This window comes from Equus caballus, chromosome 4 (assembly GCF_041296265.1).
Source record: "Equus caballus isolate H_3958 breed thoroughbred chromosome 4, TB-T2T, whole genome shotgun sequence".
In the NCBI taxonomy this organism is placed as follows: Eukaryota; Metazoa; Chordata; class Mammalia; order Perissodactyla; family Equidae; genus Equus; species Equus caballus.
Genome location: NC_091687.1, coordinates 62946687 through 62974428, shown reverse-complemented (window position 1 = coordinate 62974428; position 27742 = coordinate 62946687). Strand labels below are relative to the sequence as shown.

General features: G+C 35.2%; 1 protein-coding gene across 4 annotated transcripts in view; it reads right to left on the bottom strand.

The window, feature by feature from the left end:
* Nucleotides 1-27742, bottom strand: part of TAX1BP1 (Tax1 binding protein 1) — a 78934-nt gene that overhangs the window by 877 nt on the left and 50315 nt on the right. For 2 of the 4 annotated variants that reach the window (XM_001499910.7, XM_023639425.2), the window contains exons 13-17: nt 26063-26188; nt 23310-23381; nt 10764-10947; nt 10266-10414; nt 371-453 (exon numbers count right to left, since the gene is read on the bottom strand). In XM_001499910.7, coding sequence (XP_001499960.3) covers nt 371-453; nt 10266-10414; nt 10764-10947; nt 23310-23381; nt 26063-26188 — 614 coding nt within the window. The remainder of the gene's footprint in view (nt 1-370; nt 454-10265; nt 10415-10763; nt 10948-23309; nt 23382-26062; nt 26189-27742) is intronic. The other 2 variants (XM_005609271.4, XM_070264723.1) reach the window with 1 other exon arrangement.

Below are 27742 nucleotides of genomic sequence, written 5' to 3'. Positions count from 1 at the left end.
TTACAACCCCAAAATACAATCATATTATGTGAAATGAGGCTTAGTAACAAGAATTCTTCAATTTTTATTGAACAGAAAATACCTTTTGTAAAACTATAAAGATTAATATAACAATTTCCTAACAGTGTTCATTCAGTTTAACAACTAAGAGTGTTTATCAGCATTGGTTCTTCAAAGGATCGCATGCATCAGAATCACCAGGAGGGCACATTAAAACACACATTGCTGAGCCCCACACCAAGAGTTTCAGGTTTAGAAGGTCTAAGGTAGGGCCCTGATCATAGGCATTTCTAACAAGTTCACAAGGACCATACTTTGAGAACCACTGGTCTATCTCATCCAACTTCTACACAGTAAAGAGAAAAATTACCTGGAATCAAAGCAAAAGCCTGTTCCATGCCCACGTAAATGCTGACTTGGAGGATCAGGAGCAGTGGGCTCAGTCTCATCTTCCTAGGCAAGAAATAATTTTGCAACTTTTGAGAAAAGTGAAACTGTATATAAGTTCCTTGATTAATTCAGTCAAGCATAGTATAAAGAAAATAAGATATACTTTTCAAAATTTTACTTCTATTTAACTAGATTTTAATATAAACATATCTTTGAAATTCTGCCCCCCGCCAAAAGCCCCAGTGCATGGTTGTATACACTAGTTGTAAGTCCTTCTAGTTCTTCTATGTGAGCTGCTACCACAGCGTGGCAAGTGACAGACAGGCGGTGTGGTTCTGCTACTGGGAAATGAACCCAGGCCACCAAAGCAGTGAGAGCACTGAACCACTAGGCCATCAGGGCAGCTCTGTTTGAAAGTAAATTTTTACAGAATAGTTCTCTATGAACTAAGTCTTACCTTCTTGAAATAAAAAGCAGTAGTATTTAGTGGAATGGATAGTATGCCACACTTGTATGTGTGAATGAGATCTGCAGGCTTTTTTGAACCTATATGTAGGCGACTTTATCGTTCCATACAATAGGTGACCACTTTCATAAAAATCTTAAGACTGTATTATTTTTCCTACTACTCTCATTTAATAACTGTTAACTTGCAGGACAGAATGTTCTTTGACAATATACATCCACTGCACAATATACAGAAATTATAAATAAAGAAATGCTAGTAAAATATGTATGAGTTTACACATGTATGTTCTTGGGCACATACACGGGCAAATCCAACTGGAAAACCATGTTAAAACAAAGCAATGCACGAACAAAAATTAGACTACTGGTGGTGAGCATGATGAAGTATATTCAGAAATTGATAAATAATAAGGTACACCCAAAATTACACAATATTATAAACCATTATGATCTCAATAAAATTACTGGGAAAAAAGCCCCAAAGCAACGCACCAAACTACAGGCCTCATAACTCTGTTGTGAAAGAGTAAAATTCAAAGTTAAATATCTAACAGATTGTCAAGGAACACTCCTAAAAATCTGTAAATCTGAGTTTGAATCTGAAAGAAAACATTGGTTTAGATTTCCATGCCCGCATCCCTGTGGTCACTCATTAGAGGTCTGTAAGTGCAACATCAACAGCCAAACATGGACCCTCCCTTCACATCAACAGCAGCCACATCCTCTAGAGTGCCCACCTGCTTTCTTCCTCTGAGCAGCTCTGCTGGCTGCTCTCACATCACAAACTGAAAGCACATAAACAAGTAGAGCAGGCACTGATGAAAGTCCTTAGTTGCCGGGCAGTCATTGCTGTGGAGCTGCTATTAACGGGCTAAATAGTCAAGTCTGTCATGGGAAGAGGTACCAAAGAAGTCTATGTGGTGTGAAATTCGAAGGAACAAACAAGACACAAATTGAGTTATCTTTTCTTTTTGGGGGGTGGGGGATATCTGACTATTATTCTAAGGATTATCCCCTCCTGAAAGGTCAAAGAGGTAGTAGAAGACTTTTTTTTCATATTAATCACATGAGGAAATACTTTTGTTTACCTGTGATTCCCTTACGATATAACTAGGCAAGAGAAGTTAGATAACCTAATGGGGGATTGTGAAATTGGGGAATATAAGACAAGTACTTTATATACTTCAAATCTTCAAGTAACTAAAATCCAGACAGCTTTTAAATGGTAGAAACAAAGGGAAGATGGTACAGTAGTTGAATCTGCTAAGCTTAATATGTATGATGGTAAATCTGGATTCCGTGCCACATCTTTACTCTAGCTGCCAGATTTTAGGCCTTCCAGCAACAGTATTTGAAACACTGAATCTGCTTAAAGAATTACATATAAAATAATAAAATTTTCTCATTTATCTTTGAAAAAAGAAAAAAATCTTTGAAATTTTGAAATGCTATTTAAGAAAATAATGGGAGAAGATAAAGGAAAGGTCATGATATTCTACTTTTCAAAATTCTTGATGACATATTTATAATAAAATACAACTTTCTACCGGCCAAAAATATAATGGAACCAAAAATCTCATAACCTCCTTTCTGTGTTTTATAACAGCTAACAGCTTACACCAATTTACTGCTTCTATGAATCAGCTAACAACAGAACTGGTTGCTAGCTAAGGTGCTAGGCTCAGACCAACCTTTCAGACATGTCAGCCCTGCTTGTAAAATATCTGCAAGGGGAAAAAAAGCAATTTATACTTTTGTTCTTTTTAATTTATACTTTCTAAGCCATATACAACTTGGTAAGGATAACCCTATTATTCTGTATCTTCTACCACCTAATACCTAATAAAAGGGGAAAGGGACTCCAGAGTAGAATTCTAGGCGTTATAATGAGACATAAGTTCTTATGAAACAAGAAATCACCTACTCAGAGAAGAAAACCAGAAAGTATGTAATAAGTTGAGTAGCCAATTCATTAATAAAGTCTCTTGTGATCTTGACATGCAAAAGGACCAGTTCAAATTTTCACTCACAAATACATTTGCTCTATTTTACTCATCAAGCTCAGTTCATTAGTTTCCAAAACCATACTAGATTAAATATAACAAATTAGATTGTGAAGTGAGGCTATTAAGACAGGCTCACTGTCAACAACAAAAAAATGGCTACCGGTAAAAAGAGAGAAGCAGACAAGAACGCAAAACATCCAACAGTATTTCAGCATTGGATCACATAGCTTTCCTATATATACATCTGAAAAGAACGTGAAGACATCATTTAACGTTGATTTTTAAATTAATAACCTTGTGTCATGAAGGCTATGTCAGATATTCTTTAAGAAGGCAGAGAATCATGTATTCTATTTTAAAAAGATTTCCATCCAAAACTTCTAAAATAAGTTTCAGCACTGAAAGTCTTATCAGCCCAAAAGAACTTCGAATAGCAAGTTTTAAAGTAACATTACCTACCTAGTATTTTAGTTAAATTGCTAAAAGACTCTTAAAAGCAAATTTTATTGGGAATACCATACTAAAATCTGTTTATGAACAATTTTCTTAAGAAAACAACATTTTTAATAGCACTTTAATCTCTACAAAGGTCTACAGCACCTTACATTGGTCATTTACCTTTTAAACAAAGGAAACAAGCTATGGTAAACTAAAGCTCTATTTGAAACTCAAAAACTTCTCATTAGATGCCCAACTCAAAATCTAGTCTATAAAAAAAATTCTTTTCTTACCAAACCTTGAACATCTGAAATAGTATTAAAATGGGTTCATCTCTTGGACAATAGGGTTAATCATACTAAATTCAAAATACAATCACGATCATAAAAATACAATTACCACATGATAAAGCAATTCCATTTCCAGGGATATATCCAAAAGAATTGAAAACAGGAACTCAAACAGATATATCTGTACACCTTTGGTCATGGAAGCATTATTCACAATAGCCAAAAGGTGGAAACAACCCAAATGTCTTACCGATGGATGAATGGATAAACACAATGTGGTAAATACATAAAATGGAATATTGTTTAGCCTTAAAAAAGAAGGAAATTCTGACAAATGTTTCAACATGATGAATCTTGAGGATATTATACTAAGTAAAGTGAGCCAGTCACAAAAAGACAAGTACTGAAAGATTCCACTTGTATGAGGTACCTGGAGAAGTCAAATTCATAGAGACAAAGTAGAATGGTGGTTGCCAGGGGATAGAGGGAAGGGGGAATGGGGAGTTTTTTAAGGGGTATAGAGTTTCTGTTTTGCAAGATGAAGAGGGTTCTGGAGACTGGTTGCACAACAATGTGAAAGTACTTAATGCTACAGAAGTGTACACTTAAAAATGGTTAAGATGGTAAATTTTATGTTATGTGTGTTCTACCACAATTTAAAAAAAACACAATCAAGATCAAACTAACAATATACACTCAGGAGCTAATGACTGAGTTATGCCATTTGAATCATCAGGATCCAGACAATGGGACTATATATACTCAGCATCTCCCAAACTGTGTTGTGATTCTACCTGTGCTAGGAATTATTAATTGAAACATTTAGATATCATTTGGGAGTTAGTAATGAATGTCAAGGAGAAAAGGTCTACCACTGAATAAAACTTTTACTAAAGTTGATAAATTATTACTTTAGTTCAAGAGCTTAAGAAATATATTTGCAAAGGCCAAAGTCAACACATAAGAGAAAACAGAGTACCAGTGACTCTGGGTAACTTTTATATAAAACCTTAGTATTAATATTTATCTTTATTCTCTCAAAACTTTGTATTATTAGGTAACATTAGTCAACATTCCCCTTTTTATGAGATGTTACTGTTTAACCTCTAACATCCACTTCTAGGAATACATCAGGTCAATGAAGGAATATCATTTAACTATAACTATATATTTAAAGGTATTTAAAAATCAGAAAGCAAATAATTTTGCAAGATCTTTATTACTTTTCAAATGTCAGCAATTAAGTAAATATGGACCAAGACCTAAATGTAAGAGCTGGAACCATAAATCCTTAGAAGAAAACACAGGGGCAAATCTTGGATTAGGCAATGGCTTCTGAGACATGACAACAAAAAGTATAAAAGTATAAGCAAAAAAAGAATAAAAAGATAAATTTGACCTTCAGCAAAATTAGAAACTTTTGTGCTGCAAAGGATACCACCAAAAGAGCGAAAAGATAACCCACAGAATGGGAGAAAATCTTTGAAAATCATATATCTGATAAGGGACAATAATCCAATTAAAAAACGGCTGAATGATTGAATGGACACTTTTCCAAAGACAATACACAAATGGTGAACTAGCACATTAAAGATGCTCAACATTATTAGCCAACAGGGAAATGCAAGTCAAATCCACAATGATATGCCACTTCATACCCACATTAGTATGGCCTATAATCAAAACAACAAACAAGTGTGGAGGAGGATGTGGAGAAACTGGAATGCTTACACACTGCTGATGAGAAAGTAAACCTGTGCAGCCACTGTGGAAAGCAATCAGGCAATTCCTCAAAAGGTTAAACATAGAGTCACCATATGAACCAGCAATCCAACTCCTAACTATATACCCCAAAAAACTGAAAAAGGTATTCAAACAAAACTTGTACACAAGTTCACAGCAGCACTATTCACAGTAAACTAGAGGTGGAAACAACCCAAATGTCAATCAACAGTTGAATGGATAAACAAAATGTGGTATATCCATTCAAAGGAATATTATTCAGCATTAAAATGGAATGAATTATAGTCTTCATGATAACCATGTATGCATGCTAAAACATGGATGAATCTTGAAAATATTAGGCTAAGTGAAAGAAGCCAGTCACAAAAGACCACATATTATATGATTTGATTTATATGAATGTCCAGAATAGGCAACTTTATAGAGACAGATGGTAGACTGAAAGTTTCCCGGGGTTGGGAGAATAGAGAGGGGAGGTGACCGCTAAAGGGTACAGGGTTTCTTTTTGTGGTGAGGAAAATGTTCTAAAATTGATTGTGGTGATAGTTGCACAACTCTGTGAATATACTAAACACCACTGGATTGTACACAGTCACGTGCTGCCTAACGACATTTCAGTCAATGATGGACTGCACACATAACAGTGATCTCATAACATTAGTACCATATAGCCTAGGTGTGTAGTAGGCTATACCATTTAGGTATATACAAGTACACTTTTTGACGTTCACACAATGACAACATCGCCTAACGATGCATTTCTCAGAACAGATCCCCGTCATTAATCGAAGCATGACTGTACTTTAAATAGCGAATTGAATAGTATGTGAATTATTTCTCAATAAAGCTGTTAGCAAAAATTAATTACTTTTCTAAGACAACCTGAACATTAAATAGCTTAGCAGGCAGAAAACAGAAATAATTAAAAGCATTTTTTAACTAAAATCATTAATCATAAATATTTAAACAGCCCCTACTGTATGAAAGGCATTGTACTGTATATTATAGAAAAGGCAAAATCCAGCATTAAGAGATGCCAACCAGAGATCAATATCAGCTGGAAATAAGTGTGTATAAAAAATAAAAATAGTACAGTATGGAATTCACAAAATCCTTTTAAGGAAGGTCAATTTATCTATTTTTTCCTTTGTTGCTTGTACTTTGGGTGTCATATCTAAGAAACCATTGCTTAATCCAACATCACAAAGCCTTCTCTATTTTCTTTTGAATTTTATAGTTTAGCTCTTATATTTAGGTTCAATTTGAGTTAATTTTTATATATAGTATGATGTAGGGACCCAATTTCATTCTTTTGCATACAGATAGCCAACTGTTGCAGCATCGTTTGTTGAAAAGACTATTCTTTCCCCCATTGAAATGTCTTGGCACTCTGATAAAAATGAATTGACTGTTATTATGTACTACTTTTGTAAAAAGAAAACATACTGGCTCTTTTCAAAACAAAATTTTAAAAATATGACAACAGATGACAACAGATGAAAAAGAGCAAAATTTAAGAGACAAAAACTCAATGCCCCATGACAAATGGGAAACAGACCTTGATTCTGTCAAGCAGTGGTTATCAACAGTTTTGGAGTCACAGCCCCTTTGAGAATCAGAGATCCTTCCGAGAATAAAAGCTAAAAATTCATGAGGGGAAAAAAAAGACAACAAAAATTGTCTGCCTTCAATTTGAAGGTTCATAGTGAAGGATTCCTTCGGAAAGCTGTAAACAAACCACATCAACAGAATGTGTGAGCCTTAGTTTTTCAGAGATATAGGGAAACGGAAAGAAGGAATAAAGCCAGTCTAGGTACAAGGAAAACACTGAACAAAAGCATGAAATCAACCAGAAGGTAGGATGTGTGTTGAAGAGAAAGTAATCCAGCCTGGAATGATGAAGTTTAGGCCAGTGCAACTCAAACTTTGAGCATATAATCACCTAAGGATTTTGTTAAACGCAGTCTGATTCTCAGTAGGTCTGGAGTGGAACCAGATCCTACATTTCTAACAAGCTCTCAGGAGGTAGCAATGCTGTTGGTCCACAAACCATATTTTTGAGCAGCAAGGGTTTCGACTCATGGTTCAAAAAAACTGTACAGGAAGCTAGGGCACCACAGCAAACTCAGAGGGATACTATGGGATATTTTTAATTTTCTAAGTTAATTAAATATGGAGAAACACTCCACATTTGTCAGACACCATGTGAACAACTAGTTCAAGATAGCTCACAGTTTCAATATTAGATAGCACTACATTCCTTTCAATGACATCTTATCTTTGAGAAGCTAGGTTTTTGGCAGTTGATGAGATATAAAGCATGTGCCTTGTGAAAATCAATGTGAAAGAGGAAATGAAAGGGGCTTGCCCAATCTGACTCCAAGGTTTGAGAAGTCATACAGTGTTCAACAGCCACATACATCCCATTAGTAACCATGGTTAAGAATGAAATTAAAATATGAATTTTTCTTTCAATTCATGTGTATTATTTTTTCAAATGGTTACTACATTTGTTAGGAAATCGTTAAGTATTTCTTTTGGCTTATGGGGTAAAAAAAATTTACTGAGAAGCTAAAGGTGTCATAAACTGAGAAAGTTTAGGAACCTCTGCTTTAGGCTATGTGATAGGTTGATAGGTAGCGAAGACCGCAGCTTCTTTAGCCAAAGTGATGAGGCTCAAATCCTGGCAGTGCTTTCACCAGCAGCGTGATGTGAAGCAAGCCAGTTAATCCGGCTCTCAGTTTCCTCCATTATAAAATAGAGAGAGTAAGAGTTCCTACCTTGTATGACTGCTACAAAGAACAAATGAGTTAATATATTTAAAGAGCTAAGCATTAGCTGGCAAATACAGCTACAGAAATGTTTGTTGCCATCACCATCATCACAATTATGATGTTATATAGTTATTGCAATTATTAGGTAAAAGAGAGTCATAAAAGGCTTTTGATCTGATAGTTGACCACACTTTCCGGAGCAGAAGAGAGGAGAGATGACAGGTGAATGACTGGAGGAGGCTGGAAGAATAGGCTGCCTCAAGCCTGACTCAAAGGGGATGGGTCCTGTGGCTGCTAGTCACTCCCAGGGCAGAGAACTGGAGAAAAGGAACAGGTCAATTCAAATCTTTCTCTATTCTAACTAAAATTACTTACTAAAATACTTCATTTGCAAGTGATTTTTGTTGTTGCAATGACAAGAATCTTTTCAAAAACACAAGGTCTGAATGTACATAAAAATTAGTTTCTGTCTAATGTGAAAAATCTTCTGATTGCAAAATACAATTACCCACGGTGTGCCTATTAAGAGCCCTTCCATCTTCTTATCAAATGTAAGCGTGTCAGCAAATGAGCACAAGACTCTTACACTGCTTCTCATGGGTTTGCAGGAGGGCAAAGCACACGGATCAGAAAGAACATTCTGCTAATTAAACTGAAGCAGATGACTACAGAAGAGCAGGGCTTGTCACATGGAACATCTGTCCCAAGAATGATCAGATTAAATATGCAAAATGTGAAGTAAAGGTGTGAAAATGCAGTAAGATGATACCCTAGACCTTAAACAGGCTACAAAAATTCTGACAGTTTTCCTAATTATTCCCAGTAATGGACATAGGAGGCCAAAAGGCAGGAGGGAAAAATACATTTTTCTCCATTATGGGTGGTGAGCACTAGGGCTAAAACCACGCCTGTCTGAACACTGATCAGTTTCCGCAAAGGTTAATAGCAATTAAATGCAGCAAACTAGATTAAATGAGAAACAGGTCATGATACCCCTGTACGTGCAAAGAGCACAATAAAGCATTTCTTGGAAATTCATCTTAATGCACAAGAAATCCAAAAAGAGCTGCTATAAGGACGAAAACCTATTTATTAAATGGTGAAGAAATCTCTAAGTGAAATAAAAATAATGGCATGCTACACAAACTAATTCAATTATCATCAGCATTGTGTTGCTGAGAGATTTTAGACATACTAACGATGTCTAAGAGTATTTCTCTGGGGGCTGGCCTGGTGGTGTAGTGGTTAAGTGGCCACTTCGGTGGCCTGGGTTTTGCAGGTTTGGATCCTGGGTGTGGATGTACACACCACTCATCAAGCCATGCTGTGGTGGCACCGCAGATACAAAATAGAGGAAGACTGGCACAGATGTTAACTTAGGGACAATCTTCCTCAAGCAAAGGAGGAAGACTGGCAACAGATGTTAGCTCAGGGCCAATCTTCCTCACACACACAAAAAAAGGAGTATTTCTCTGAAAAAGAAAACTATCGTACATACACTTCTCTCTTTTTCTAGCTAAAGAGAATAGTCCACCTTAAAATTTAGAGTGGGATATAAATGCTAAAATGAAAAGATGCACACTGAAGCATAACATTGTCATTAACACTGTGCTTCTTCCAGCCTACTACATCTACAATCAAAAGAACATAGCCAATTACTTAGTAAGTGATAATTAAGATTAAACTACCTGTGACTGTATTGCATATTTGAAGGTTGCTAAGACAGTAGATGTTAAAAGTTCTCATCACAAGGGGAAAAAAGTTTGTAACTGTGTGATAATGCATGTTAACTAGACTTCTTGTGGTGATCATTTCACAATATATACAAATATCGAATCATATTGTTTACCTGAAGCTAATATGTCAATTATATCCCAATAAAAAATTCTTTTAAGATTAAACTATCTGCTAACTACAATTTACTGAAGTCATTCTCCAAATTTAACCTTTTAAGTTTAGTATTAATCCTAAAGTGTAAGTTTGAAGCATATAAATGGCTGATTTTTCAAATTTAAAGGCAAGCAGGTTTTCCAAAAATCAAGTAAGCAATCAAGTGTACACACAAGCACACACACTCTCTCTTTCCACACATACATAACTCTCTACATAGGACAAAAATAAGAGGGACAGGTTCAGAAAATGGAAATTCAATTTACTTTACTATCCTCAGGGTCTTCTAAATCATCAGGCCGACTAAGGTTTCGAGCAGGTTGGCTGCAGACAACGTTATCTTCCAGTCCCCAAGAGGGTACTCTCACAGGTGGCCTTTGGATTTCATCTGGGTAAAAAGCACCATCTGCTCCATCTGAAATAATTTTGGATAAGTAGGTTGAAACTTGGTACTAAAATTAGAATCTCTGTGTATAGCTATGCTGAATAGGATATAAAAAACAATTTTAGTGCATGAAAAATGATGTCTTCATTTTTAACCCAAGTGATTTTTTACAATAAGCGCTATATGTAATAAACAGACTATTCATTCATGGTGTATCACTTCTAGATGAAGCCAGTTAGTGCTAACTATTAAAAGTGCTTGGTGTAAAATAATGTTTCCATTAGAGTTGATTGTACCAGCAGTTCTCTAATGCCATGAAAATACAAACCAAAAAAACCTCCATATTCAACTAATGCCAAACCAAAAATATTTTAATAACCTCTTGTTTCCTGTGTTGCGTAAGGATTACCATATTGCAGAACTGGTTGTGTATTTGGCACTGTAGGAACATGACCATTTTGCTCTGGGCATGTGTTGAGACACTGTGAGATCTGCTGAGGACTTTGGGAATTCTGATTTTCCATTTTCCTTTCTGCTTTATTTTCTTGACTCCTTTTAAGTTCCTAAAATTAACAAAAACAAAGGAATTCAAATAAGCAAAGCAATCAAATATTTTATAACAAGGGCAGCATTAAACATTTAGGCAGGGGCCGGCCCTGTGGCCGAGTAGTTAAGTTCGTGTGCTCTTCTTCAGTGGCCCAGAGTTTCACCAGTTCGAATCCTGGGCGCAGACATGGTACCGCTCATTAAGCCATGCTGAGGTGGCGTCCCACGTGCCACAACTAGAAGGACCCACAACTAAAAATACACAACTATGTACCGGGAGGCTTTGGGAGAAAAAAGAAAAATAAAATCTTAAAAAAAAAAAAATTAGCCAAAATATAACAATAAAATTATTTCTCCATTATGTTTCAAGTATACAGTTAGAAAGGCTGCCTCTCAGCTTCTCATAAATGCCCCTTCCACATATAACAAAATCAGAAGGCAGGGTAAGGCCCAATGTATTTTCGAATTTATTTGTGCACAAGAAAATGCCCTTTTTATCAAGCTAATTGAGGGGAAACTGAATCTCTTAGAACTTAGCTATTAATAAAAGTCAAAAGACAAAAAACAGATTGCTTCCCTAGTATATTCTACCAAACATTTAGGAAACTTACTTTTAAAAGATGCTAATCCTGTACATAAACTCTTTCAAAAACTAAAGAAGAAAACACTTCTTACTTACTTTACAAAGCAGGTATTATCCTGATACCAAAACCAAACAATGACATGACAGGAAAACTACAGACCCTATCCCTCATGAATACTGATGCAAAAATCCTTAACTTATTAAGAAATCAAAACCAACAATATTGAAAAATAACATCTCTATGACCAAGTAGGTTTTACTGCAAAAAAAATTTAGTTTAACATCCAAAAATCAATGTAAGTCACTGTGTTCAAAGACTAAAGGAAAAAACCATATAATCATTTCAATGGAAGGAAAAGAAATATTCTATAAAATTCAACAGACATTGATAAATTTAAACATCTCAGCAAATCTGAAATTAAAAGGAACTTCCTTAAACTGATAAAAGACATCTACAAAAACCCACAGTGAAAAACCAAATGATTCTACCTAAGATCAATAATAAGGCAAGGATGTCTGCTCTCAGCACTTCAGCACTGTATAGGAGATTCTAAACAGTGCATTAAAGCAAGATGAAGATGAAGGCAGAGAGACTGGAAAGGAAGAGATAAAGCTGCCTTTACTCACAGAAGACATCATGTATGTGGAGAATCCTAAGGAATCTACTAAAACTAGGAAAACGAATGAATTTAGCAAGGTTGCAATATACAAGGTCAATATATAAAATCAATTGTACACCTGTATGTCAGCAGTACACAATTTAAAAATAAAATTGTTAAATATTCCATTTATAGTAGCATTCATAGATAAAATTAAATACTTAGGAATACATTTAACAGAAGACGTGCAAGGCCTATACACTAAAAACAACAAACATTACTGAGAGAAATGAAAGAAAGCCTCAACAAATAGAGAAATATACTACATTCCTGGACTAGGAAACTTAATATTTTTATGCTATTAATTCACCCCAAATTATCTCTATTGTCAATGCAATCCCAATCAAAATCCCAGTAGGCTTTTGCATAAATTAGCAAGCTGATTCTAAAATGTAGATGGAAATACAAAGGTCCTGGAATAGCCCATTTTTAAAAAGCAGAAGAAAGTTGGGTGACTTACTCAACCTGATTTCAAGACTTATTATAAAGCTATGGTAATCAAGAAAGTATAGTATTGGCATAGGATAAACACATAGATCAGGAGTTGGCAAATTTTTTCCCTAAAAGACCTGATAACAGACATTTTCAGCTGTGGAAGACACAAAGTCTCTGTCACAACTACTCCAATCAGCCTCTGCTGTTGCAGCCATAGATGGCACCTAAATGATGGGCGTAGCCATGTGCTTTAATAAAACTATATTAACAAAAACAGGCCACAAGATATATTTGGGTCTTGTAAGCCTTAGTTTGCTGATCCCTGATATAAATTAATAAAACAAAAGAGAGAATTCAAAAATATACCCATACTCATAGTCAATTTTCAACAAAGACATAGAAGAAGTAATTCCATGAAAGAAAAGGATGATCTTTTAAACCAACAGGATATCTGTACACAAATGAATTTTGACTACATATCATACACAAAAATTAATTTTAAATAGATCATAAATCTAAACATAAGAGCTAAATCTATAAATCTACAGGAAGAAAAAATAGGAGAAAATCTTTGTAACCTCAGGTTAGGCAAAAATTTCTTAAGATAGGACACAAATAGTATTAAGAAAAACATTGCTAAAGTGGACTATGTCAAATTAGAAGCTTTTGCTCTCCAAAAGATAATATTTTAAAAAATGAAAAGGCAAGCCACAGATTGGGAGAAAATATTTCCAAAATATATATGACAAAGGAATTGTATCTGGAACACATAAAGAACTCTTAAAACCAAACACAACCAAAAAGATAACCCAATAAAAAACAGGTTAAAGGTCTGAACAGACACCTCACAAAATATATATCAATGGCCTATAAGCACATGAAAAGATACTCAGCATCACGAGTCATCAGGGAAATTAAAACTAAAACCCATATAATGAGCTAACATGACACACCCACTAGAATGACTAAACTTAAAAACTGACAATACCAAGTACTAGTGAGGCTATGGAGCAACTGGAATGCTCATATACTGCTGGTGGGAATGCAAAATGGTACAGCCACTTTGGAAAACAATTTGGCTGTTTCTTAAAAAGAGACACTGATCATATAAACTAGCAATTCCATTCCTAGGTATCTACTCAAGAAAAATGAAAACCTATATCCACAAAAACTTGTATGGGAATGTTCATAGCAGCATTATTCATAATAGCAAAACATTAGAAATAATCCAAATGTCCATCGCTGGTAAAAGGATTAATGACCATCAACCAATGAACAGATAAATTCTGCATGACTGCATTTACATGAAATGCCAGAAAAGGTAAAACTGTGATAACAAAGTAAATCATGAGCCAGCCCCGATGGCCTAGTGGTTAAAGTTCAGCACGCTGCCCTTCAGTAGCCCAGGTTTGGTTCCCAGGTGCAGAACCATACCACTCATCTGTCAGCAGCCATGCTGTGGTGGTGGCTCACATGGAAGAACTAGAAGCACATACAATAGAATATACAACTGTGTACTGGGGCTTTGGTGGCGGGGGAGGGGGGGGGAGATGGCGGAATGTAGCCCAGTGGCATAGTGGTTCGGTTACATGCTCTGCTCTGGCAGCCGGGGGTTCACAGTTTGGATCCCAGGTGAGGACCTATCCACTGCTCGTTAGGCCAGGCTGTGGCAGCAGCCCACATACAAAAAGTACAGGAAAACTGGCAAAGATGATAGCTCAGGGACAATCTTCCTCACCAAAAACAAAGAAAAAGAAAGTAAATCAGAAAGGTCGTCTGGGACATATATATTTACCAAAATTCATGAAATTGCACTTAAAATAAGTGAATTTTATTACATGTAAATTATACCCAATAGAGATGTTAAAAAAAAAAAGAACAAAGAGAAATATTAACAAAGGATCTAAGTATGAAAAATTTTCACCTGTTAAGTAAGATTCAGTAGGTTTTGCTGACTGTCATCACTTGGGAGCAGAGATGAGTCTCTGTTAAAAAATTTTTACCTATATAAATGACCTTAAAATGGATAAGCGACCTTAAAACAGAGTAAGTCATTATCACTTGAGAGTAAAACTGTAAACACGAAAAATGCAAGTCAATTTTGGTTTCAGAAGAGACATGGGAACTAAAAGTTCCTCCTAAGCACGGAAAAAGAGTACAGAAGACATGAAATAACAACATATTCCAGGACTGGTAAGTGAATGATATGGCTAGAGCACAGGATACATGACAAGAGCAGGAGAGATGTAGCTAAAGAGACAAGTTGGAGGCCAGATGTGCCAAATCCATGTTATACAGTTTACTACAATGGACCTAATAGTTCCTGAATAATAATAATATGGTAAAACGGTCCTTAGTAAGGTTAATCTAGCAAAACTACACTGGGCATAGTTGAAACTAGAAACAAGAGCGGGTGGGAGGGGGCAGTATGACATGGTGGATTGGAATTAGACTGACCTGGATTTGCTCATCAGCTCTAGCACTAATAACCCTGAGGAACTTATCTTCTCCAGGCTTCAGAGAACTATTGAGAAATGAGGGGAAGTGTTTAGAACACAGCAGGCCCTCAAGGGATGGTCCCTCATCTCCTGCCATAACTCAAAATCCCCAGACGTGCTACTATAGTAATTCAGGACTGTGAAAGTAGCAAAGTGAACAAAGAAAAAGAAAGTAAATTCAAAAAATATTTCAAAGATGATTCAAGAGAAGCAAAAAGGGGCATGAAAGCAGCAAAAGACTTAGAGATGATAAAATACTTCTACAAAGGTTTAAGCAAATTAATTTAGAGGAGTATAGATAAGTTCTTCTGTAAGCAAACAATAAACTAAAATGGATTTGATGAAACAGAGTTCCATCAAAAGATTCATGCATGCACTGGTACAGTCAAACAACATTACAGAGATTTCCAACATAATAAAGAGTTTATTGAAGTTAATAGTCCTCTCTTCTACCAACAAAGACCCAATAAATCCTCTGCAAATAGGATGCAGGGTAAGAAAAGGACTAGTAACAAGCAGGTTTGATTCATGGGAGAAACTGGAGGTGGGGTAAACAGAATACAGGGACATGAACAAGACAGTTATGGTTAGGTTGTTTCCTTTTGGTTAGGTCGGCAAATCGGATGACTGAACTCTTGACTTAGAGAAGATTCTTAAATTTGCATTCACAATGCCCAACAAAGGGTCCATGTTTAGAATTCAGGAGATCCACGAACTCAGATGGGGAAAAAAAATCTACATCTTTTCACTTAACTTGTAACTGAAATTGAGCATTTTCTTCAATTATGAATGCAAGCAAAAACATCACAGCAATAGTTTCAGTACCTTTAACTCTGTCACCTACAGAAATCAAGATATATTCATTTCATATTAGAGTTTATTGCAGCTATCTCAAAACAGCCTTTATATTCATCACCACTTTGAAATTAAAGTAATTATTAGACATGCTAAACCTTATTTAACATTTTAATAAATAAGCACATATACTATCACATGTATCACAAATTTTTTAATATTTGGATAACTACTTCTTATCATTTGTTTCCTTTGTGATTCTGTATATTTTACTTTATTCATTTAAAAATATTTTCTGAAAATAGACTTGACCAGACTTTCAAAAGGCCCTTGGCACAAAAATAGTCAAGAACCCCTGCTGGACCTCCCCTACCTTCAAAGACATGCATGACATGAGTGTAGCTATCTTACCTGAGCAAAACCATATCTATTGCTGATTTACAATTCTCCTAAAAGAAAAAGCCTCCACAATTTAAGAAGCAGATTTTGTTAGGAATCCTCTTTTACAGTTCCAGTTCCAGGACACAAAAGTTTGTTTAGCTGGTTTGCCTTTGCTAGAGTACCTAAATCTTTTTTTCTTCAAAGCCCCAAAATGGCTCACGGTAGCCTTGGTTTTACAAATTACTCAACAAGTTAAGGATGTCTCTGGTACTCCAACTGTTAAATAGGAGGAACAATATATTCCTCTTATATGCCACACACAGATGCTGTGAGAGTGAAGGAGAAGAGGCATTAAATGTTTTGAATTACTTACAACCCTATGAAAAAGCTGCTCAAAGTACTATATAATTCTCATAATTTTTATTCTTTTATCACTTCCAGACAGTCTCTAACTTATAGTAAAATAGGTAAAGAAATAGTAGTCTATAAGACTTTTCTAAGATCAGTTATTCAGGGTCACTATTATTTAATCATCATGCTGCTGTAGCATTTCATTGGAGACATCTTCCATTAATCATTTATAAGTAGATATACTACTCTTCTATTCTCAGATGCAAAGCAGATCACCTGGAAATATAAAATGATTCAGAAAAATCCCTAGTCAGGCATCTAATGTAAAAGGATATTTTGAGGGCCAGCCCTGGTGGCCTAGTGATTACATTCAGCATGCGCTGCTTCGGCAACCTGGGTTTGGTTCCCAGGGATGGACCTACGCCACTCGTATGTCAGTGGCCATGCTGTGGCAGCAGCTCACAAACAAAAAGAGGAAGATTGGCAGTGGATGTTAGCTTAGGGCGAATCTTCCTCAGGGAAAGAAAAGAGTATTTTTGAAATAGTTTTAATTTTTAAAATCTTTTAATTTTTTATCAATAGTTAATAAAGTATTTCCTACAATCTTTTTTATCATTATTTGCCATTTTGCTTTTGCTTTATTCTTTTCTTTATCTTCCCTTTTCAACTTTGAGAGTAGGGGGTTTATGCAGAATATGTGAAATAGTAGGAAGGCATGAAAATGGCAAATAATTCTAGACAATAGTTTTGAAATGACATGAAAAAATAAGATACTTTAAGCTATTAAGTTCTAGATAAATTCAAATTGGTAGGGTTTTGAATCCAAAGAGATATACTAAACTACTTCACACTATTATTTTTAAAACATAAATTATAAAACTAGGGACCTAGTTTTTTTTAAAAAATCTATAATGAGTTAGTTCTTTTATTCACACATACAACCAATAAATATTTACTGAGTATCCTATTACGTGGCAGGCACCGTTCTAGGCACTAGGAATTTAGGAATAACCAAAACAGACAAAATTCCTGCCCAGATGGAGCTTATGTTCTAGAGCAGAAAGATGGACAATAAACAAAATAAAAACAAAGTAAAATATATATTCTGTTGGATGATGATAAATTGATTTTTTTCATTTACTCACTCAACTACTCCTTAATGATCACTTGATTCATTCCAGCACCATCTGGATCTAGGTTTCAGTGCTGAACAAAAAGGTCTTTACCGAACCTTGTAGAGGACTGGGGGAGGGGGGAGGGTTCTGAGAAACACTGGGGAAGAGACAAACATTAAGTCATTCAAATAGCAAACAGAAATTCTTATATAGTCTTTAGAAGTAATATAAAACTCTAATGTCACCAGCAGAAAAATCAAGAGTAACTCAAAAAGACAGGAAGTAGAAAGCAAACTGGTCTGCTTCTATTGCATTCCTGACAGCAGGGTATTAAGTGACAACAAAACTGCTGATCCCAGTACATTTCCTTTACCAAATGTTTTTATAAGCAAATGCTATAAATTATGTTTGCCCCATTAGTTTATTCATTCCATAAATATTTAACTTCAAGTATCAGGCACTGTACCAGGGGCTACAAATACAGTGGTGAATAAAATAGACATGTCCCTGTCTTCAAGGACCTTAACAATTCAGCGGAGGCAGCACATGTTAGATAAATAAACACAGAAATAAATATTAATTACAAATCATGGTAAGTGCTATGAAATAAAAGTACAGGTCCCAAGTGTAAGTTTAACAGAGGCACCAACTTAGATGGGCAGGTCAAAGGAGGCCTCTCTGAAGAAGAGTCATTTATCTAAGGACTAGAAGGATAAGTCAAGTCAAGAGTGGTAGAAACAGTTAAATATTTAGAGGGAAATAATAGAAATTCTGGAAGAGACTTGAAAAAAATATCACTGGGGGAGGAGGAAAGGGAATTATGGTTGGATAGATAAACTAAGATAGCCATAAAGTATCAACTGCTGATGCTGGGTGAGGAGTACAACAGAAGTCACTGTATTATTCCCATATATGTTTAAAATTCTTAAAAAAAAAAAAGATAAAAGAAAAAGAAAGTTTAACAAAATAACAAAGAATTGTAGGCAAGAATACACCTGGCAAAGGATACGAACAAAGGCCCTGAGACAAGAAAGCAATTGGTGAGTTATAAGGCTTAAGTGACTACAACAGTTCTCAAACTGTGATCCCCAGACCAGCAGCGCCAGGAACTTGTTAGAACTGCAAGTCTCAAGCCCCACTACAGACCTACTAAATCAGAAACTCTGGGACTGGACCCAGGAATCTGTGTTTTAACAAGCAATACAGGTGACTCGGATGCAACCTCAAGTTTGAGAATTACTGAGAGAGACTCTACAATAAAGATAGTGAAACAAGAAACTGTAGCTTGAGATGGGACTAGAGAGATAAATGGAGGCCAGCCAGATAAAACATTATAGGCTATTTTAAGAATTTTAGCTTTTATCCTAAGTGCATGGGAGGCCCATTAAGAAGCTTAAAGCAAAGGAGTGATCAGCTTTACATTTTAAAGGTTACCCAGCCAGTAGTTTGAATACCCTTTCACATGAATCAAGAGTAGAGGAGGGGAGTAATCTCATGGAAGACAGCAGAGGAGGAAGTATGGCTCAGTCCACTGCCCAAAGGAACTGAATATATGTCGTCAATCACTTGAGTGAGCTTGGAAGTAGATCTACACCCATGAGATGACTGAGCCCCATGTGACACCCTGATCGCAGTTTTGTGAGGATGTGAAGCCAGAGGACCCAGCTAAGCCACATCTGGATTCCTGACTCACAGAAACTGTGAGATAACAAATGTTGTTTTAAGCCACTAAATTTTCAGGTAATTTGTTACACAGCATTAACTAATATAGTCACTATATCATTTTCCATGTGTGACTTCAGCCATTTATACTACAACAAAATATACAAATGGTTATAACCATTCAGGGCTATCTATCTTTTAGTCATGTATAAAACTTCAAAATATATAAAATATATTTCATCTATAACGTAACATTTTATATAGAAATATGAATTATATAAAATGTGTAAGGGGCTGGCCCTGTGGCCAAGTGGTTAAGTTCGTGCACTCTGATTTGGTGGCCCAGGGTTTCACTGGTTTGGATCCTGGGCGCAGACATGGCATCGCTCAGCAAGCCATGCTGAGGTGGCCTCCCACACAACACAACCAGAAGGACCTACAACTAGAATATACAACTATGTACTTGGGGACTTTGGGGAGAAAAAGAAGAAAAAAAAACATTGGCAAAAGATATTAGCTCAGATGCCAATCTTTAAAAAAGTGTAAGATAACTATTATATATAAATTTTATTAATTTTATGTAATTATATGTAAATATTTTAGATATGAAATATGTGTTTTATAAATGTAAAATCAAGAAGTACCTTGATTACTTCTCTCTAGCGTTAGCTAATATCTCTACGCACAGAATACACTCGAGCTAGGTTTCTTACTAATGGAGAAGGTATATACATATTTCAAAGAGGTGTCTTAAGCATTTGAAATATATATATTTTTGCAAGCTTCTTATCAGATGATTAGATCATCACTGTTTTAATTTTGTGATACACCTGACCAAAGCTCATACCAGAAGTAAAAAATCATTTTCTTAGTCTTCATTTGTGCTCCTACCATTTTAATTATCTTTAATCCACTGTTTATTTGCAAGAATAATCCACTTGACATTCTGTGTTACCACACACTGAAAGGGAACGAGAGTAAGAAAGGAGAGGGAAGGGCAGGAGAGTGGGAGAGAGAGAGAACTAATGCAAGTAACATTTGAACACAATATACTGACAGCCTAGGGGGCAAAAAAAGAATTGCAAACAATCTTGAATTCTATTCTTAATACATTTCCTTCTCATAGTAATACATGGCTCTAGCAATTCTGAAACTGTTTTATGTGGATTATCAGATTTAGACAATGAACAGATGTGTTGATATTACTGGGCAGCAGGATTCTCACTGTGGAAAGGGTATGCAAATAGGAAATGAGGAAGACAAGGAAGAACTCTGTGGACTTGGACCAGAACTCATGATATCTAAAATATAAATGTTTCCTAGCGCTGTTCACTGCAAGGATCCAAAAGCAATGAACATCAATAATAATGAAACATACCTAGGGCCCATATTTTGTTTCTAAATACCATTTCCCACTAATAAGGAACCAGACTCCTTGGAGAAAGAATAGATTGCAGAAGTGGACCAGAGCTTCTTTTCTTATAAAAAAGGCCAACTCCAAAGATGAGATAAGAAAGGTACAAGATGACCCAGAATATTTTGCAGTGCTAGAAAGAAATTAAGTGCTCAAGAAACCAACAACATCCTTTTGATACAGGTGCACATCAGGAACCAGCTTGAAGGTGCTCTGACTGATCAAATCTGGGACTATGTGAACATCAAATTAAGAAGAGTAACATATTCTAACCTACTGACTAAAGAGTTCATACTGAAGACTGTCAGCTAAAACGATAGGAAGACAGACAGGCAGGCAAACAGACAGACGGATGGACACAGACACCCAAACATAAATTCAAAATATACACACACTGTGATATAAAAAATATATTTGGTCTTTGTCCCTGTTCCAGGCACAGACCTCCTAAAACTCTTGGAATTTCTGAATGATAGAAGTGTCTTTTGTCATTCATAACAAGCCCCTTCAGACCATACCTGAACTTACGCTAATAAGGCCACTCCTGGTGGGCTTTCAGATAGTTTCAAGGAGGGGGCTAGTTATCAGAGACTGAGCACATGATTATATAGATTTAGAAATTTTAGCAACCACCTCCCCACTTCCAGGGATGGGAGGGAGGGTGAAGATTGAGTTAAATCACGTGGTCAATGATTTAATCAATCACACGTATTGGAACCCCAGATTAAAAACTCTTAAACAAGGTTTGGGGAGCTTCTGGTAGGTGAACACATCATGTGCTAGGAGGGCGCCATGCCTAGAAAGAGCATGGAAGCTCTGTGGCACCCACACCCCCACCTTGCCCTATGCATCTCTTCCATTTGGCTGTTCCTAAGTTGTATCCCTTATAATAACACTTTATAATAAAATGTAATCATAAGTATAGTGCTTTCCAGAATTCTGTGAGTCATTCTAGCAAAATATTGAATTTTGTTGGGGAGGAGGGTGGAGCTGAGACCTTAACTTGGGTCTGCGCTAACTCTGGGTAGTTGCTGTCAGGACTGAACTGAATTGTAGTACACCCAGTTGATGTCAGAGAATTGTTGCTGGAACATAAATGAGGACAAAGGAAGGTTCTTCCTTACAGTAGAATGCCAAGGGACAAATAGGGAGGAAGTGATAGAGTTTAAAAATCAGAGTTTTGCAACTATCACAGTAATGCCATCCAAGCTCGAGGTCTATCTAGCACTTTAAATGGCTCTTTTACCATGCATGGTTTTGTAATACCATCACTGGTCATTTGGAAAACTACTGATTGGTTCAGAGAGTTTTAGAGATCTTCCAGATGTTGACACATTTTACTAAACAATTAAAAAAAAAATCAGTCTCATACTACCACCCATCTCATTAGAAAAGTCTGTAAGCATTAGGAAGTATAAAGCTCATGGTAGCAGATACAAAATTCAGGTTTTTAAGCAAAAATCATTGGCAACAAATATTACCATTTGTTGTTCCTTAAAGTAACAAGTTCACTTCACATCTTTTCATACTCTAGTCTGAACAACCAAATTCTGTCTATTAGCCATTCTTTAAAAGAGAAATGATGTGCCATGAAAAAAATAAACTAGTTGAGCTCACAACTCAAACAATCGCACAGGAGCTTTACCTTAAGATAACCATCATACTTCATTAGGCAGCAGAAGTGTTTTGGGGGATACCTTCCATTTCATCATGCAGAATATTAGAAAGACATGTACCTCAGGGTCAAGCTTCTATAAAATTAATATTTTACTGTTTCATTATCCTAAGTAAAACCAGTTGTTTTAAAACTGTAAATGCATAGTTGGGATGAATACAATAACTACTAATGTAGTTTGATGCCACTGCCTTGATTCAACACACCAGCAGTTTTCCCACCACTGCTTTTACACCAACAGTGCAAATGCAACACAGTGGGGGAAAAAAGCAAATAATGCCGTAGTATTATGAAAACAGTTTTATCTTTGTAGATCTCTAAAAGGGGATGGAGACCCCCAAAGGACCACAACCCACATTCTGAGAAATGATGCGTTATAGTAGTATTTTTTACATTACAAACGTATGCTCAGCTTGAATGTTAGGTTATGCTATAAATCATTAAGCAACTTCTAAAATGTTTCCTATTACAAAAGAAAAACAGATAACTACAACATCGTGTATAATTTTTTAAATTTTTACTGTTTTCCTAAATTTGAACACTGTAAAATTGTATTGTTAAATAGAAAATATGTAACAAAGACGAAACTAAGTTTCAACACAAGCATTTTTCTATTATAAAGTAAAATATTATTTAACTAAAGACAAACTCCACCTAAGAGTCTTAATATCTGTTTCAGTCTTTTCTTTATTCATTTAACTTTTTTAAAAAAAACCACCCTCATATGAACTGTAAAACCAATTCTCTTCACAAAGCTGTATTATCATTCAGTATCATATCAAACAGTTTGTAAAAGTACGTTGTTCAATACCTTCTCCCTGGAGAGGTTTTCCAAATGTGAAGTTAGACCATTTATTTCTTTGTCTTTCTCTGCCAACTGAAGCTGAATAAAGAAAGAAATTACCATTAATTTTTTTCATTATCTATTCTCTCCTTATACTTCAAGAGCTAGTTCATATCATTCTATCAAAATAATTCCTATTGCTATATCCTTGTATTTTCCTTGGTTGTTTTCTTTGACATTTCTGAATTACTTACCATTACTGACCAACTTCCCTTACTCTTAAAACTTCTCCCCTAGTTTATATGAAATTGCACCAACACTGTCATCCTCTCACGCTCTTTTTTTGTGTCTGCTGCTTCTTCACAATTACAAATATGGGTATTCTCCAAAGTTTCCTCTCTGGCTTCTTCTCTCTATAGTCTTTCTGAAAACTCCCCTTCTTCCATGCCTTCAACTATCATCCCCATGAGAATAAATCAAATATTAACTTGTGTGCCACACTCTTCCTAGCCCAAGTTCCAAATCTGCCTTTTTAATGATAGTTAGAAATATTTTCACTATTGTCTTTCTGCATTATAAGGGTAACATGTCCCAAATCTACTTTTCTATTTTTGTTAACTGATACTATCAATCTCAGAGCCCACTGTGACTGAAGGTAGGAAACTGTTAGACACTTCTTCCTTCTCCTCCTCCTCTACTCCCTCAACATTTTCAGTCTCTTAAGTCATTCATTCATTTAACAACCACCCATTGTTTGCCTATTACATTATAAGCATTACGTATACAAATACAAATAAAACGATTCTTCAGTGGTTCTTCTCATGTCTTTCAAAGCTTTCCTTGATAGACTCATACCTATTCAAAGGTAGGTGATGGGAAGTACCCAAAGAGGTGGCCTTTATCAATTCATTCATAGAATATTTCTACCTGATTTTCTTACCTTCAAAAACCCTTCCCACCTGTAAATCCTCTCAGTGCTACCAAAATATTTTCAAAAAGACCCACTGTAGTTGGGTCCTTTTCCTCCTAGAAAATTCTTAACAGCAAATAGCACCCAGATTCCATTTTAGGCCCCTCAAAATCTGGCTTCAAACTCTCTCTCAAGTCTAATCTACTCCATCACAGACATTAAACTCCTATTACTCAAGATTGCTCACAGTTCCCAGACTATGCTCTCCACTTCTGACTTCAAAACCTTTATTAATGCTTTTCCATCTGTTTGGAATGCTGCTTCTTTCTTTTCCTAGCTCTGCTTCCCCTCCCTTCCATTTGGACTTTCAAAGGTCTGGTTTCTCCATAATGTCTAACTCCTAAATATTCCATTGGAAACAGCAGTAAGCTATTTAGCCTCATCAATTTCACGAAGAACTTCATCACATTTCACCTTGTGTAGTGGATTTTTGTGTCTAGTGCAAAATAAGAGAAAGGGCACTAAACAAAAAGCCAAGCACCTTTACCAGTTGCATAACCTTAAATATGCTGCTTAATCTCAATGCTCATTTTTATCATTAATGAAATAAAAATATCGTTTAGCTTCCCACAGGTCTGACAGATAATTACCTAGTGAATGTGAAAGAGATGTGAATATCACCACTACACTTCTAGTAACACCTACCTGCTAGATTATAAACTCTTTAGCATAGCATTGTGCCTTACTTATCACCCACATAATAGCTAACATAGTCCTTTATATATAATAGGCTTCAATAAACATTTACTAAATCATTGTTTGTAGCCAATATGCAAAAACAAAATTTCATATAAATTCAGTATTCACACTTTATAAATAAGGGAAGTTGCCATCCATTAAAAATAATATTCACAGGGATCCTAGAAGCAATCATAATCTCATGAAATAAAAGTTTCAAAATTTCATTCTGACAGTAGATGAAGATAAAAAAGGACCACCAGTAAAATTACCTTGGCCTATAATGTGCCACCCTCTCCAGCCCCCAAGGAGGAAACCTAAAGTAATTCTTGGGGTCTTGAAGAATATTACATTTAAACTATTAGATTATAGGTACAATTAGCTGTGATATAGATAAGTTACATCATTTAGAACTTCCTGGTCTTTAGTTACACAAAAAAATATGCCAATTATATATACATACGTATCTTAACATATATAAGATTACACTTTATTTCTTAGAGGAAAAATATCTTTCTATTTATTAACTAGCCAGACAGCCTGTTAATTTTTTTCTCTAAAATTCTCACAAATATCGTTTGCCATTCGGGCTTAGTGCCTAACGTTACACTGGCAAAGATAATTTTCATTAATTAAGATTGTATCATTTACTCTGCAGTATTTCATTTAGGACCACAAGTAACACACTTTGGTGATAAATTCAAAAACTTTAACATAAATTTTTAAATTACTGATCATATAGTATTACACTCCCACAAAAATGTCAAGGCCCTTATATAATTTTACATACACATTCATGTTTGTTTCTAAGTGAACAAGAGGACAATGAAATGATCACTTTTCATCTTAAAAACTAAGTGCGATTGAAAGATATAATTTTAATAGCCATCTGAATCCACACCATTAAAGCCACAATGGCAGTGCATATGGGTGCCCATTTTCTTGGTTCATAGTTAAAGAACTATATTCAACATAACTAAATATATAGCACATTTTTATTTATACCTGAAGTACTATTCCAATTATCCATATTAAAACTGCACATTCGATTGATAAAAATTACAGATAACACATTTTCAAAAGTACCAGACCAGGTACTAAGCACCTCTAGCTATGTGATTACTGAACTTACTTTGTAATTATCCTCTACTTCAGCTAGTTCTAGTTTTACATTTTCAGCAATCTTTACTTGTTCTTTCCATTTCAGCTCCATTTTTGCAAGTTCATCAGCATATTTACTGCATTTTGTTTTCTCATCCTAAATGAAATTAGTATAATTACCAAAAGATTTAAAATCCATATAATCAATATCTAGACAAATATACTTAATATGTGCTGACTGTTTACGGTAACACTGTTGTAACAGTATAAAAACTAAATAACTAAATGTGTATCAATGGAAGACTGAATAAACCATTTTATATCTACACAATGGAAGAGTATATATTTATTTAACAGAACAAAGTAGATGTACAAACTAACAAGGAAAAATGCCAAAATACAATAATTGAACCTAGGAAATTGCAAAAACAGAAATATATAGTATAACCCTATTTTTGTTTTAAAAGTTAACACAATTTTATACGATGTCCATATAGTGTTGTGTAGAAAAATAACCACCAAAATATTAATAGCTCTTATCCCTGGGGATCAGGATCATGATAGCACTTTTGACCATCTTTATTTCTATAATGCCATAGCATTTCACAATAAGCATATATTACTTTTGCAAAGGGAAGTAATAAAAATCATGTATTTATAATGCTGTTGTTTCCAGACACTGGTATATAAGACTCTAGGATTTTCTGACCAAGACAATTTCTAGGTTGACTTCTTATACAATGGTCTTCTCTACAACCCAGAATGTTAAAATGCAGGAGTTAAAAATTATGACAAACAGGTAAATTGACCAATTTCATTTTCAATGTTTTTGTTCAAGGTAAAAGTTTAAAAATAGGCTTTGAGCAATTCAATGGAGAAAAGAAAAGTATTTTCAACAAATAATGCTGGAACAACTGAATATCCATACTATACATACCATACCACACCATACACAAAGATAAACTTAAAATGGTTAATAGACCTAAATGGAAAACCTAAGACTATAAAACTTGTAGAAGACAAGAAAAGAGAAAATCTTTACAAGTTGGATTAGGTAAAAAGTTTCCTAGAACATAAAAAGGACAAAACATGAGTGATAATCTGTACTTCATTAAAATTAAAATTTTTCTAAAAATACCAGTAAAGAAATGAAAAGGCAAGCCAAGACTGGGAGAAAACATTCAACATATATCAGACAAAGGACTTGTATCCAGAACAAAGAACACTTACAACTCAATAATAAGATGAACAACCCAATTTTTAAAATGGCAAAAGATTTGAACTTTTGCAATAAAAAGGAACAAATTACCAATATAAACAACAACATGGATAAATCTCAAAATAATTGTGCTCAAAGAAGACAGGAAAAGAAGAATACATACCATATGATTCCAATTATAGAAACTGTACAAAAGGTAGGCTAACCTATCGTGGCAGAAAGCAAGCCGATGGTTTCCCGAGGATGGAGATAGAGGGAAGGATGAGTTACAAATGGGTACAAAAAAACTTTGAGGGGAAATGGAAATGTTCATTACCTTGACACTGTGATAGTTTCATGACTATCTGCTGCAAAACTGACCAAGCTGCAGGCTTTAAATATGTGTGATTTATTGGATTTGAATTGTACTTCAACACAATTGTAAAAAAGAAATGTACCTTGAGGAAGTTTTTAGCTTGAAGGAACATTCTATCTTCCTTTCAATAATACCGT